Source organism: Pyxicephalus adspersus, chromosome Z, assembly GCF_032062135.1.
Source record: "Pyxicephalus adspersus chromosome Z, UCB_Pads_2.0, whole genome shotgun sequence".
Classification (NCBI taxonomy): domain Eukaryota; kingdom Metazoa; phylum Chordata; class Amphibia; order Anura; family Pyxicephalidae; genus Pyxicephalus; species Pyxicephalus adspersus.
The window spans coordinates 64,614,014-64,629,862 of record NC_092871.1 but is presented as its reverse complement, the minus strand read 5'-3'; the positions used below and the strand labels follow the sequence as shown (position 1 = coordinate 64,629,862).

Below are 15,849 nucleotides of genomic sequence, written 5' to 3'. Positions count from 1 at the left end.
GAGAAGGAGGATGACCCTGTGCTGCTGTTCGACCCACAGGAGTGTGGGTCCAGAATTACCTGTGGGGAGTTTGAGCCACATGACATCCTTCATGCAGGAGTGCATAGCTAAAGATCCGCGCATACAACACATAAAAACAAAGACTTATTACTATTGAATTGCTATATTACTGGATCCACGTTACAAGCCTGAGGTACAACTGATCTTTCCCCAATACAGGGGACCTAAAATGCAGCACTACCAAGAAGTGCTTGTAAGGAACTTGTGCTCAGCCTTTCCAGCTGCAAGCAGCAGCAGCAGCAGCAGCAGGGATCCCTATGGCAGTTCCACCAGCCATGGGAGCCAAACAACTGCTTTAAGCGTCATGGGTGGAAGCAGCGGTGGAGGTCGTCTAGGCCAAAATATGCAGGCTTTTTTTCAGCGGAAGCAAGCTGCCAGTCATGCAGCAATTATCAATGACATTCAGCAGCGCTACTCAGTCATGGTGCAGGAATACCTGAGCTCTACATGGGACATCTGCAACCTGTAAAGCCAGGACCCACTTGGCTACTGGGTATCCAAGCTTGAGCGGTGGCCAGAGCTGGCAGAACATGCCATTCAGATCCTTGCCTGCCTGTTCAGTGCAGAGTGTACTGATTAGTCGCCAGCTGCTGCACAGCCTGCTGACACCTTGATGGGAAGAGCACGTTCACAGCCTTCGGAATCTCCTTCTACTCCTCCCCTTCGTGGCCCTCTACCTATCTGTCTCTGAGGTCTATAACTTCAAATGGAGCTGTCTAACTGGCTAATTTTTTTATGGAGCTCCTCCCTCAGGGCCCTCTGCATCTATCTACTTTAAAGCCTAAATCACTTGTAATGGAGCTGTGATTCATAATTAAATATTTGTATTTTTAGTAGAGAAATACATACATTTTTCTGTCCTTTTGGATAGATAGCAAGTAGTATCAAAAATAAAAATCTGTATTTTTTTTACAGAAATACAGATATCAGAATTAAATATCTGTATTTTTTTTACAGAAATACAGAAATTTTTCTGTTTATTTTGATAGATTGCAAGTGGTATTAGAATTAAATACCTGTATTTTTTTTACAGAAATATGGAAATTTTTCTGTTTATTGATAGATTGCAAGTAGTATCAGAATTAATTATCTGTATTTTTTTTAGCTACTAAGTACTATAAGAATGAAATATCTGTATTTTTTTTTTGATCAATATAGAAATTCGTTTGGCTTTTGTGATAGATTACAGAGGTAGAGGTATAATTTAGGATACCTTTTGCAATTTATCACAAAAAAACTAGAAATGTCTGTATTTATAGATAAAAAATACAGATATTTTATTATGATAGCACTTGGTATCTATCCTAAAACCCATAAAAATTTGGGTATTTCCAAAAGATACAAATATTTCATTCTTATCCCACTTTGCTAAATATCTCTAAAGCCATAAAAATTTCTAAATTTCTTTCAAAAAAATTTATATATTTAATTCTGATAGTTCTTGGTATTGATCCAAAAGACCATAAAAAATTCTGTATTTCTCTACAGAAAATACAGATCTTTAGTTCTGATCCCACTTTGCTACATATCCCTAAAGCCATAAAAATTGATGTATTTCTCTACGAACAATACAGATAATTAATTCTGATAGCACTTGGTATCTATCCAAAAGGCCTTAAAAAAATTATATATTTTTCTCCAAAAAATACAGATATTTTATGCTGATAGCACTTGGTATGTATCCTAAAACCCATAAAAATGTATGTATTTATGTGAAACAAATACAGATATTTAACTGTGATAGCACTTGCTAGATATTCACAAATGATAAAAAATGTATGTATTTCCCCGCGGATTCCACCAAGTCTGTTCCCTTTAATGTGGTTTCACTAGATAGTATGTATGGAAAGTGTGATTTTCGTTAATCCATTCATGTCTCAATTAGCTAGAGCTTCTACACTGTCCATAGAGGTGATGGCCTCAACCCCCAATGTGGTTCACACTCCGTCACAGGGCCCACCACCTCCTACTGCCTGTTACTGCTGCCGCCTGCCCAGTAACAAACTCTAGATGCAAGATACTAATGCCGTCCAAACTTTGTCTCAGAGCCCACTGTCTCCTCCTCCTGCTGTAAATGATGCTGCCGCCTCCCCAGTAACAAACTCTAGATGCCAGATACTAATGCCGTCCACACTCCGTCTCAGAGCCCACCGCCTTCTCCTCCTGCTGTAAATGATGCTGCCGCCTGCCCACTAACAAACTCTAGTTGTCAGATACTAATGCCGTCCACGCTCCATCTCATAGCCCACCGCCTCCTCCTGCTGTAATTGATGCTGCCCAGTACCCGACTATAGATACCAGATACTAATGCCGTCCACAGGCCGTCCCAGAGCCCACCGCCTCCTCCTAATGCTGTAAATGATGCTGCTGCCTGCCCAGTACCAAACTCCAGATGCCAGATACTAATGCGGTCCACACTCTGTCTCAGAGCCCACCGCATCCTCCTTCTGCTTTAAATGATGCTGCTGCCTGCCCAGTAACAAACTCTAGATGCCAGATACTAATGCCGTCCATGCTCCGTCTCAGAGCTCACCGCCTCCTCCTCCTCCTCCTGCTGTAAATGATGCTGCCTGCCCAGTAACAAACTCTATATGCCAGATACTAATGCCATCCACACTCCGTCTCAGAGCCCACCGCCTCCTCCTCCTGCTGTGAATGATGCTGTCGCCTGCCCAGTAACAAACTCTAGATGCCAGATAATAATGCCATCCACACTCCGTCTCAGAGCCCACCGCCTCCTCCTCCTGCTGTAAATGATGCTGTCGCCTGCCCAGTAACAAACTCTAGATGCCAGATAATAATGCTGTCCACACTCCGTCTCAGAGCCCACCGCCTCCTACTCCTGTTGTAAATGATGCTACCGCCTGCCTAGTAACAAACTCTGGATGCCAGATACTAATGCCATCCACACTCAGTCTGAGAGCCCACCGCCTTCGAATCATGCTGTTACTGCTGCTGCCTGCCTAGTGCCCAACTCTAGATGCCAATTACTAATATCGTCTACACTCCGTCTCAGTGCTAAATGCCTCCTACTCATGCTGGTACTGCTGACGCCTGCCCAGTACCCAGCTGTAGATGCCAGTTAACAACGCTGTCCATGCCGCATTTTACAAAGTTACAGCTAGCAGATAGCAAAAGGCAGTCCCCTACAAAGCAATGTCTCCACTAGCTACAGCTTCTACACTGTCCATATAGGTGATGGCCTCAACCACCAGATGCCAGATACTAATGCGGTCCACACTTTGTCTCAGAGCCCACCGCATCCTCTTTCTGCTTTAACTGATACTGCCACCTGCCCAGTACCCAACTCTAGATGCCAGATACTAATGCCGTCCTCACTTGATCTCAGAGCCCGCCGCCTCATCCTCCTGCTGTTACTGCTGCTGCCTGCCCAGTAACCAAATATGGATGCCAGTTACTAATGTTGTCTACACTTCGTCTCAGGGCCCACCACCTTCTACTCATGCTGTTACAGCTGCTGCCTGCCCAGTACCCCAGTATAGATACCAGTTACTAATGCTGTCCAAACTTTGTCTCAGAGCCCATCACCTCTTGCTCCTTCTGTTACTGCTGCCACCTGCCCAGTACCCAGTACCCAGCTGTAGATGCCGGTTAACAACGCTGTCCATGCCGCATTTTACAATGGTACAGCTAGCAGATAGGAAAAGACAGTCCCCTACACAGCAATGTCCCCAGTAGCTAAAGCTTTTCACTGTCCATTTAGGTGATGGCCTCAAACAATAATGCTGTACTTGCTCTGTCTCAGGGCCCACTGCCTCCTTCTCCCAGTACCCAGCTCTAGATGACAGTTAACAATGCCATCCACACTTCTCAGGGCCCACCACCTCCTCCTCCTGCTTGAACTGATACTGCCACCTGCCCAGTACCCACCTCTAGATGCCAGTTACTAATGCCGTCCAAACTTCGTCTCAGGGCCCCCCACCTCCTTCTTCTGCTGTTACTGATGCTGCTGCCTGCCCAGTACCCTACTCTAGATGCCAGTTACTAATGCTGTCCACACTTTGTCTCAGAGCCCACCAACTCTTCCTCCTGCTGTAAATGATCCTACTGCCTGCCTAGTAACAAACTCTAGATGCCAGATACTAATGCTGTCCACACTCCGTCTCAGAGCCCACCGCCTCCTCCTCCTGCTGTAAATGATGCTGCCGCCTGCCCAGTAACAAACCGCCTGCCCAGTAACAAACTCTAGATGCCAGATAATAATGCTGTCCATGCTCCGTCCCAGAGCTCACCGCCTCCTCCTCCTGCTGTAAATGATGCTGCCTGCCCAGTAACAAACTCTATATGCCAGATACTAATGCCATCCACACTCCATCTCAGAGCCCACCGCCTCCTCCTCCTGCTGTGAATGATGCTGTCGCCTGCCCAGTAACAAACTCTAGATGCCAGATAATAATGCTGTCCAGCCTGCCCAGTAACAAACTCTAGATGCCAGATAATAATGCTGTCCACACTCCGTCTCAGAGCCCACCGCCTCCTACTCCTGCTGTAAATGATGCTACCGCCTGCCTAGTAACAAACTCTGGATGCCAGATAATAATGCCGTCCACACTCCGTCTCAGAGCCCACCACCTCCTCTACCTGCTGTAAATGATGCTGCCGCCTGCCCAGTAACAAACTCTGGATGCCAGATACTAATGCCATCCACACTCAGTCTCAGAGCCCACCGCCTTCGAGTCATGCTGTTACTGCTGCTGCCTGCCTAGTACCCAACTCTAGATGCCAATTACTAATGTCGTCTACAGTCCGTCTTAGTGCTAAATGCCTCCTACTCATGCTGGTACTGCTGCTGCCCAGTACCCAACTCTAGATGCCAGTTACTGATGCCATCCACACTTGATCTCAGAGCCCGCCGCCTCATCCTCCTGCAGTTACTGCTGCTGCCTGCCCAGTAACCAAATATGGATGCCAGTTACTAATGTTGTCTACACTTCGTTTTAGGGCCCACCGCCTTCTACCCATGCTGTTACAGCTGCTGCCTGCCCAGTACCCCAGTCTAAATACCAGTTACTAATGCTGTCCAAACTTTGTCTCAGAGCCCACCAAATTTTCCTCCTGCTGTTACTGCTGCCACCTACCCAGTACCCAGTACCCAGCTGTAGATGCCAGCTAACAACGCTGTCCATGCCGCATTTTACAAAGTTACAGCTAGCAGATAGGAAAAGGCAGCCCCTACACAACAATCTCTACAGTAGCTACAGCTTCTACACTGTCCATATAGGTGATGGCCTTAACCACTAATGCCGTCCTTGCTCCGTCTCAAGGCCTACCACCTCCTCCTCCCAGTACCCACCTCTAGATGCCAGTTAACAATGCCATCCACACTTCTCAGGGCCCACCGCCTACTCTTCCTGCTCTTACTGCTACCGCCTGCCCACTGCCCAGTATCCAGCTCTAGATGCCAGACTAGACTCAAGCTCAACAGGGTTTTCTTTCCCCGCTGATTCCGCCAAGCTTGTGCTCCTTTCATATGCTTTCACTCGATAGCAGGCCCTGAGATGGAATGTGGTAGGCATTAGTAACTTGCATCTAGAGCTGGGTGTAGTGCATCTTTAATAACACCCCGAAGTGTGTAATGCAATGCAAGTGTGTAATCTGAAATTTGTGATTGAATGTAGAAGGCCACGTCTTCTGCTTCATCCATCAGTACCATGCTTTATCGGACTGAATTTCTGTGTATGTTACCCCGGAACTGGGAAGTGGGACAGCAGTCCCTCTGTATATGTGGGGGGGATGGGATGGGAGACACCGATATGTTTAACGGGAACCAAGAGGTCCTGGATGACCACATTGAGCCATGAAGTTATTGAGCTCAGCAGACGTCCGGAGACTTCTCCACAACAAGTATGTGGCCGTCCTGGGAGACTCCATTCAAAGACCTGTCAACAAGGATCTTGTGAAAATACTGCAGAATGATGAGTTTCAGACTGAGAAGCTGCTGAAAGGGAAGGCTGAAATGTCATTTGCAAATTACATGTTGGGGAATCTCTGTGTGAAATGCACAATGGCATAATTTACAGCCAACTGCGTCATTCCAGAACTGACCACCACCTTGTACGGTTCTATTTCCTGACCCGTTTCTCTTTGGAGTACATAGAGAGCGTGCTGGCCAACTTTGAACATGGACCTCAGCCCGACATTGTCATCATCAACTCATGTATATAGGATGTTATCAGTTATCATGAGCAATCACTGCAAATGTACAAAACCAACCTGGACCACCTGCTTTTTTGGCTCACCGAGGTGCTGAGCCCCAAAAGTCTGGTGATATGCAACTTGTCCATGTTTGATGGATTCAAAGCTGGTGAAGTGCTAAAGTATCCATGTCCTAATGTGTGCTGGGACATCATAAAGGGGAATTTCTACAGCGCCACACTGACAGATTTGCACCGGATGTGATTGATATGCACTTCCATGCTTCGAGCTGCACTCCAGGGTTAATGATGCCACCCACTCGAATCAGCTGGCTCATTGGAAGTATACCTGCATCCTGATGGCTAATATTGATCAAGCCTGGGGTGTGCCTGTCAGTACTCCATTCCTAAATATGGCATTACAGCCATCTAGGTGGCATAGATTATTCACTACACCCAGCTCTAGATGCCAGTTACCAATACGGTCCCCGCTCCGTCTCAGTGCCCAGCGCCTCCTTCTCCTGCTGCTGCCACCTGTCACTTGTAACTTATAATAGAGCTGTGTAGCTGGCTAATTTTTTGACTGAAAGACCCCCCTCAGGTACCTCTGCCTGTACTCTGAAGCCTGTGTATGGCTTGTAACGGAGCGGTGAAACCTGGTGGCTAATTTTTGGACCGGATGAACCCCCTCGTGGCCCTCTCTGCCTCTACTGGGAGACCCGTATAAAATCCAACATGTTCCCTTGTCTGCCCCAAAAAATCGCCTTGCCATAAAAAGGCCTTCCTTATTTTTTTTTTTTTATATTTTTACTTGCACAGTGTTGTGCAGAGCTGGGGTAGTCTTGACATATCTTTTTTAAATGTATTTATAGGCTGTAGAAGCTCTACACAGTCCCTAAAAACAAGCCCAATTTTCCCCCTATTGACTTTAATTGAGTTCGAATTCGACGTTCGTTCACCCGAATAATTATGCAGTATTCGACTGAATAGCTGTCAAATCAAATAGTGAGCTATTCGACCAACACTTACAAAGAGTAAGTGCAACTGAATAGCTGAATTAAGCTGAATCTTGGGTTTGGCTAAAAGGGTCATAGTTAGCATGGATCTAAACATAATAACTTTTTTTGAACTGATATGAAAGAAATATTTGTAATATGTCAATACAGAAATCATTCACATAACATTCTTGGAATATTCTAAAGCTGTAGCTGCTTATTTATTTCTGATAGACATTTTTAAGAGAAAGCTCCATGGGTCACCCTAACATTATAATCACATTTTCAGTCATAAAACCAGTCTGAACAGAAAAAGGGTGAGCAGCAAAAGTATGCCCATCTCCTGCCCATACCAGGCCCCTTGAAACCTGGCTATACCAGACCCCTCTCTTCCCCAAACAATGAGGGGCATAGTAAGAAGAACGGGCACCAACCCCCCATCAGCTTTGGTCAGTAGTAATGTAAGTAAAGGTTTTTTAGAACAAGAGTGTTCCCAAAAGGGGGACTTTCAAGGGCAAAATATAAAAAATTATTCTAAACATTTTATTTCACATAAGAATATTTCAAGACATATACAAACACTTAAAAAAACAATTGAACATCATATCATATAATGTTCCCATAGAGTGAATTTATCTCAATATATGTAACTGTACCAAAATATTTAAAAATGGATATTACCCCTCTGGAGATTGGCTTATTGTAGCTATTTTCTACACAGAAAGGGAGATTGCATTTGATACATTTTGCAACAATATTGTTGCTTTTTCAGGAATGACAGAGATCAAATCTAAACAGTCTAAACAAATCTATAACAGGTAACAAAGATAACAACAATGGTATAAATTGTGTTTCCAATCACCAAAAGCAAAAACAAAAATGTATAGTTACAATTGAAATACTCAGAGATAATCTCCTGTTAGGAGATAATGTTGCATCTTTAGCAAGCACACCACCATAGGAACTGATGTCATTGACGCAAACACACAGAAAAGGCACCAAGATGCTAAGTACATTTTATAAAATATATTTCTTAGTGGAATAAACTAATATTGAAAAAACAGTTGCAGTTAAAAGACTTATTTCAACAAGAAGTGATGTAGGTTGGAAAATAAATAATGACTTGGTGTATTTGTGGAATTAAATCATGAGCCGTTTGTTGGGTCCTATTTAGCTATATTTAACTATCAGGGATAAATCCCAACTGCATAAATTGATTACACAAGTATAATAAAATACATTTAACTCATATGTACGAATTGTGCATAAGGTATGAAGGATATATTGAACCCTAAAGAGTAAAGGTTACCTGGAGTCAAATAATTTCAATGCTTATTGGATACTCCATATAGAAGATATTGGGAGACCAATTCAAAGGCAGCTCTAAGATAAAAAATAGATTGGGTTGAAGCTTACCTGGTGTGCCAGTGGGCTTGCGACAACGGCAAAGCTTTATATAGCGGTGGCAGCGTCTGGGGTACCCACTCAATTATCCACGAGCGGGTGTGCCGGAAGTGTATCCGCGGGAGCATAAAAAAGATTAATAGTTTATAACAAATGGATAGAAATACATTTTTTCCTCAGTTAGAGATGAATAATTATAAAGTATGCAATGAGTTGAGAACAATAGATTCAAATTATTCACCATATATTGAGTAGATGACAATACAATTTTTAGTTTACACAATTGACAATACCAGTAATATATAAAAATGTAAAACAAATATTAGAGAATCACCAGATTATAGGAAATCAGTGTATATATGATTAGAAAACTATATATGGGTCATAGTAAATTATGACCCATATATAATTAGAGGACTATACATGGGTGAATTGATTCAAGACATTTACATTCAATTAAATCAAGAAAATATTTTTTTTTACATTTGAAAGCAGAGAATGCCCTATGGTATATGTTTTATGATTCATATTTATAGTTTATAGGAAGGACTGAAAAGTCATAACGTCATTTAGACCAGGAAAATATATAACTTTTAGTTCATAAATCCACAAGTTTCCCATTGTAAAATTTTCTTCTCCCAATTGCCACCCCATAGAGTCTGGTGATATTTATTCAGGAACGGTAAATCTGAGAGAGCTTGTATCAGAATTATGTTGGAGTCCCACATGTCTGCAAGAGGTGTAACAATTTTACCATTCTCAGTAAGTTATATGTAATCGTAAATGAGGCAACATAATTGTCTTTTTGTCTTACCTATGTAAAAAGCACCCACAAATGCAGAAAGTAAAAAACACCACAGGTGTTACAGTTTATTAAATTATATAATTTAGGAATAACTGTAGTAGGTATTTTAAATGTATCTCTATCCAATTCAGATGTGAAAATCTTTTACACTGTGAATATGTGCCAATTGGGGAACATGTGAACAATAACCCTGTCCCAATTGGGGTTTGTCTTTATAGAAAAAATGACTCCTAACAATTTGATTACTGATGGAGGGAGCTTTTCTATAAACTGTTTTTGGTGTATCAGTAATATACTTCTGAATTTTTGGGTTACAAGTCAGGAGAGCGCAGTATTCTTCAATATATTTTTTTCTTTATTCTATGTGAATATTAGAGTATTCTGTGATTCTACTGATGCTATCCTTTTTATGATCTTTTCTACTAAAGAGAAATTTGGCGGCTCCTTTGGTTAGCCTTATGGTAGGCTCTTTTCAACATTTTTCTACTGTAACCACTCTCTAGCAAACATTTTTGTAATAATTTTGCTTGTGTTTGGTAGCAATATTCATTCATACAGTTCCTACGAATCCGTAGGTACTGGGAATATTGAATGCTGCAAATCAAAAGGAGGGGGTGGGCACTAGAAGCAGCCAAAATGGTGTTACCGGCAGTTGGTTTACGGAAAAGAGTGGACGCTAATGTGTTATCATGTTTAAGAAAAAAAATTCAAAATCAAGAAAACAGATTTTAGTAGGAATAAATTCCATAGTAAACCTTAGGTTAAAAGGATACTATTGTTCTGAACTCCATGCATACTTTTATAATTACTCATCTCTAACGGAGGAAAAATATATTTCTATCCATTTGTTATATGCTATTAAATTTTTAGCTCACACAGATTTGTATCCTTCCAGGGACCTGCCTTAGCCCTTTCCATTGCTTCTGTACACTTCCAGAGCGCCCTCTAGGCACTCTGTTCTATATGCACTGGTTCTTTGTATCACTTTCAGTTGTTGGAATGCAAGCTTGCATTCCATAGACCGAAAGTTCTATTACAACTACTGCGGATCACGTCCTTTCCATTGCTCCTGCACGTGGAAAATTGGTCAGGTCCTCCAGACGCTGCAACCACTATATAAAGCCTTGACGGTGGGGCAGGCCTACTGGTACACCAGGTCAGATTCAATCCAATCTATTTTTTATCTTCTGTTTTAATTTCTTTAAAAGTTTCATTTACATTCCATTTACACAACCATATGAAACAATCAAAATTAATTAATACAAATATCAACTCCATGAGCGCAATCAATCGTATAATCTTCATAATAGTGACAATAACAAGAGGGGGGAGGGATTACTTCCCTTCTCCCCAGACAACGTGTATAACCAACATTAATCATGTCTAACTTTTATCTTTGTGAGAAAAAAAAAATTCCCTGTGACAAGTGAATATATACAAATATAATGTTTCAAGTGAACATTTAAAAATATAATATTTCTTTGTGGCTTTGTGTTTTATAAGGAGGGAGAGATAATCCTCAACTTATTTATTCATACTGCATTATGCTATATTACCCGCTAAAGAATCATTTCCACTTAAAAAAAAGCAAAAAAGACAATAATTACCATCTATCCGACGAAACATTTATATATATATCCTAAATAGAACCTTTTACTACATATAACAATAACACTACTAAAACAAAGACACAAAAGGAAATGGGGAATGGTAGGCACGCTCCATAAGCAATACCATTTGCTGGTGATATAACTATATGGTCAACAACGACTGATCCCACCCCATAGGCATATAATATTTGATCCATGGCGACCATATTTTTAGAAATTTAGTTACCGAGGACATCAACAAAGCTCTTATCTTCTCATTCACTAAAAACCAAGACATTTTGTTCTTAACTTGCTGTATATTGGGGGTTGTAGACCTCCAAGCCTTAACCAGAACCATTTTGACCGCGGTAAACAAATATGTTAATAATTTAAATTGGTTCATAAATGGATGGTTTTAGGCTTAAAAGTGCTTCAGCTGGCTGTTTAGGAAAAGAACAACCCACTATGGTGTATGCAATTTGATATACTCCCATCCAAAACTTCCTAATTTTGGGGCATTCCCACCAAATATGGTAAAAAGTTCCTGTGGTGTTACAGCCCCTAAAACAGTTACCTGTACAATTCAACTGAAATTTAGCAAGCCTGGATGGGACCATATACCATCTCATCATTAATTTATAATTAGTTTCTACCGCTGAAGCAATAATACTACAATGAGCTATTGTATGCCACATCTGATCCCAATCCTACTGTTGAAACATTTCACCCAAACCCACCTCCCATTTAGATATACATGATGGACTATTCATGTTAATCTGAACTAAGTTATTTTACAAAGCCAATAATACTCTTTTTGTGTTTGGGTCCTTTACACACAATCTCTCAAACCATGTCATATTATAAGTACCCGGAGTTGATCCCAATCTAGATTGAACAAAGTGCCTAATTTGTAGGTACCTAAATAGTTCAACCGGAGGAGCTTCATACTTCTCACAATATTCACTGAAAGAAGGTATCCCAGACAGATTTAAGAAATGATGACTTCTGTACAGGCCCTTCTCCATCCACCAAGCAAAACGCCTTGGTTCCCCTATACCAGGGGGAAACATCGGATTCCCAATAATTGAAGCTACCGGGGTATGAGGAGACATAAGGCCCCAGTCTGTTTAAATTTTCAATGTATGTTTTAATATAGGATTAGAGATACAGCGCCTCTGCATACCCGAGACCCAGAGTACAGCTTCCACCGATAGTGGTGCTACCACTGCATTCTCAATGGTTACCCATTTAGGTGTATGATTCCGGTTGTAGTACATTAGAAAAGGAGATACCTGGGCCGCCTTATAATACAAGCTCATATTTGGTACTGATAAGCCTTCCATACTCTTAGTTCGAAATAAAGTATGTCTAGGGACTCGTGGTTGTTTTGCCCCCCCAAATAAACTCAAATATCTGTAACAAATTAAGTACATGAGTAGGTATAGCTAATGGAAGAACTCTCATAGGGTACAAAAGCTTTGGTAACCAAGACATCTTTATAGAAGCTATCCGACCGAAACATGATATTTGATATCTTTTCCATGATTTAAAGTGACCTATCAGATTTTTCACAAGATCAGGAATATTAGCATATAGTGTATCATAAGATGAAGAAATATATATACCCAGATAACTAAGCATTTTTGGTTCCCATTGGAAAGGGAAGTTTTCTTTAGGTATCTTCACCATTTCTGGTGCCAAAGTAACTTTTAGTGACTTACATTTTTGAGCTAATAAATCAGAGTTCCAAAAAAGCCTGAAAATGCCCCAGAACCTCCATCAAGTTAGGCAGAGTTACCATGGGATTTGTCAAACTAAGAAGTATGTAATCCGCGAAAAGGCAAAGCTTATGTTGTTTGCCTTTCACCTTTATTCCCTGAATATCTGCATGGTTACGAATTGCTATAGCCACGGGCTCCACCTCCAGTGCAAACAGTGCAAACCCTGGACAACTGCGGATGAAGTCACTTTCGGCACACCCACTCGTGGATGAATGAGCGGGTACCCCAGACGCTGCCACCGCTATAAAAAGCCTTGCTGTTGGCGCAAGCCCACTGGCACACCAGGTAAGCTTCAACCCAATCTATTTTTTATCTTAGAGCTGCCTTTGAATTTGTCTCTTAATATCTTCCATGTGGAATATCCAACAAGCATTTAAATTATTTGACTCCAGGTAACCTTTACTCTTTAGGGTTCAATATATCCTTTATACCTTATGCACAATTCTTACATATGAGTTAAAATTTATTTTATTATACTTCTGTAATTAATTTAGGCTGTTGGGATTTATCCCTGATAGTTAAATATATCTAAATCCGCTCATGATTTCATTCCACAAATATACCAAGTCATAAATAGACTTGATATAATAGAATACCATTAGTATTAGTGAAGGAATTAATTTATTTATTTACTTTCCAACCTACATTACTTCTTGGTTATATACTGAGTATACTGCTGTTGAAATACGTCTGTTAACAACTGTTATTTGTTATCTGTTATTTTAATAATCATTTATTCCACTAAATACTATATTGTTTAACATTTATTTAGTTTTTGGTGTTTTTTCTGTTTGTTTGCGCCACTGGCATCAGTTCCTAAGGTGGTGTGCTTGCTAAAGATACAACATTATCTCCTTCTAACAGGAGACTATCTGTGAGTATTTCAATTGTAACTATACATTTTTTTTGTTTTTGCTTTTGGAGATTGGAAACACAATTTATACCATTGTTGTTCTCTTTATTACTTGTTATGTTTATATTTGATCTCTGTCATTCCTGAATCTCCCCTTCTGTGTAGAAAATTGGCTTATTGTAGCTATCTCCAGAAGGGTTATAATCCATCTTTAAATATTTTTTTACAGTGTTACATATATTGAGATCAATTCACTCTATAGGAACATGATATGATGCTCAATTGGTTTTATTAGGTGTTTGTATTTGTCTTGATACACTCTTATGTGAAATAAAATGTTTTGATGATTTTTAATAAATTTTAATATTTTGCCCTTGAAAATACCACTTTCTGGAACTCTCTTTCTCTAAAACATCCTTACTCTGATTTATTTTTGGAATGTGGCTTTTAACCACTCTTATTTTCATATATTAGGGGCTGGTAAGTGGAAGTAAAAATGTCTGATTTTGGGGTAAAGATGACTTTGAGTGGAATGTTTTTTAGGAGAAAATACCTGTCTTTTATTTCCAGGGCTACAAGTATAGAAATAACGAGACAGAATCCCCACACATGTACAGTCTTGCCTGGTTGGTACTTGTGAAATACTGGTGCAGAACATGGACCCTGGAATTCTGTTCAAATCCAGACAGTAGATCTGTGGCAGTTAGGGGGCTTAGAAAGGCCATGCTTAGAAGACGTGGAATTAAATTCATAGCAAACAAAGTGGGACCTTGAAAGTAAGCTCACCTAAATTGCCATTGGTTGGAGTTTTTATCTGGTTTATATAAAGATGCAAGAATTCTTACGCTAAACACTTTGATAAATAAGCCAAAGAGGCACAGTGTGCACCTAGGACTAACACATTTTTATGTTTTGTTTTTAAATAGAAATAGAAGTTGGGATTCAGCAAGAAGAAGAAAGGAATGAAGCAGTTGTGGAAATGGGCCAAAGAGCTCACACTCCAAGTACGGATCTTGTCCAACCACCAAAGCAGCCCAAATCTACCTCAGAATTGCCTAAAGGCATAGAGAACACTGTATTTGTTGGGGACCCCCCGCCATATTCTCCTCCAGACCCCAAGACCGCACATCTGCTGTACCCCAATTATCAAACAAATGTTTCTAGTTCAATGGCTATTCTGTACCAATCTGGGCCGACATTGCAAAGCATTTACACACATCAGAACATGCCTCCTAGGTCGTACCCCTACATCATAGTAAGTAAAACTCTACAGATGCCAAACTAATCAATGAGAAAGCTGTGTTTAATGTGGACCTATGAGTTTCACACAGGATCACATTATTGATTAGAATTAGAATTCCTTCCATTTCCACGTCTCTGAATAGTGTGTTGCTGGCAGGTTTGATTTAGAAGAATACTATAGGGCAACCCTTGAAATATTTTTCAGTTCTCTGGGAATCCCTACCAAAAATATTTTTTGGAGGGTTAGTGGTGAAAAAATACCTCTTAAATAGTTTTTCAGTGCAAAAAATGCCCCCCCCCCCTACAATTGTGACTAGAATACCACCTTTATAGACAAATAAAACATAGACAAATAAAACATAATATATAAATAGTCATGAAGCTGGCTCTACCAAAAAGTGTTGCCCCAGAACTATGCAGATATCATCAAATCAGTCACATAGGAACCTCTAGAAACCTTGGGGCTCTATGGAAGCCTGGTTCAGAATGACACCTGTAGAGGCTTCAATTGATCCTACTCAACAAGGCCCTCTGACACTATTTTAGTGTGTTGCTGAACACTCTGCTCCCTCTCTGGACATGATGCTATCTTCCTTATGGCAAATATCTCAAAAAAGGAATGCTTGTGCATGACCAAGATAATCTTACTACACCAAGTCAGTGCTTATATGATCAAATAATTCTGCTGACTCCTGATTACCAGTTTTCAGGGCTATGGCTCTGTTAGCTTAAAAGGAGGAGGATGGAGAGTGCGCATGCGCCGCCGTCAGCTAGATGGCTCGGCACCCCCCCCGTCCCTTAACGGGTCTCCCAGTAGCGGCACTCGGCAGCCACACTACTTACAAGCTGTGCAGGCTCCGGACTCCTCTCTGCTTCTTCCTGCGATGGTAGGAAAGTCGGGGAAGAAGGCGAATGACCGCATTCCGTGATCTCAGTCTCAACGGCCGGCCTCCAAGATGGCGGCC

General features: G+C 41.0%; 1 protein-coding gene across 5 annotated transcripts in view; it reads left to right on the top strand.

Moving 5' to 3' along the window:
- The window catches only part of PRRT1B (proline rich transmembrane protein 1B), an 80,612-nt gene that overhangs the window by 44,179 nt on the left and 20,584 nt on the right, over positions 1–15,849 (top strand). For 4 of the 5 annotated variants that reach the window (XM_072429509.1, XM_072429510.1, XM_072429511.1 and 1 more), the window contains one exon: positions 14,569–14,897. In XM_072429509.1, coding sequence (XP_072285610.1) covers positions 14,569–14,897 — 329 coding nt within the window. Of the gene's footprint in view, positions 1–14,243; positions 14,419–14,568; positions 14,898–15,849 lie in introns of those variants that run through there. The other variant, XM_072429513.1, reaches the window with a different exon arrangement.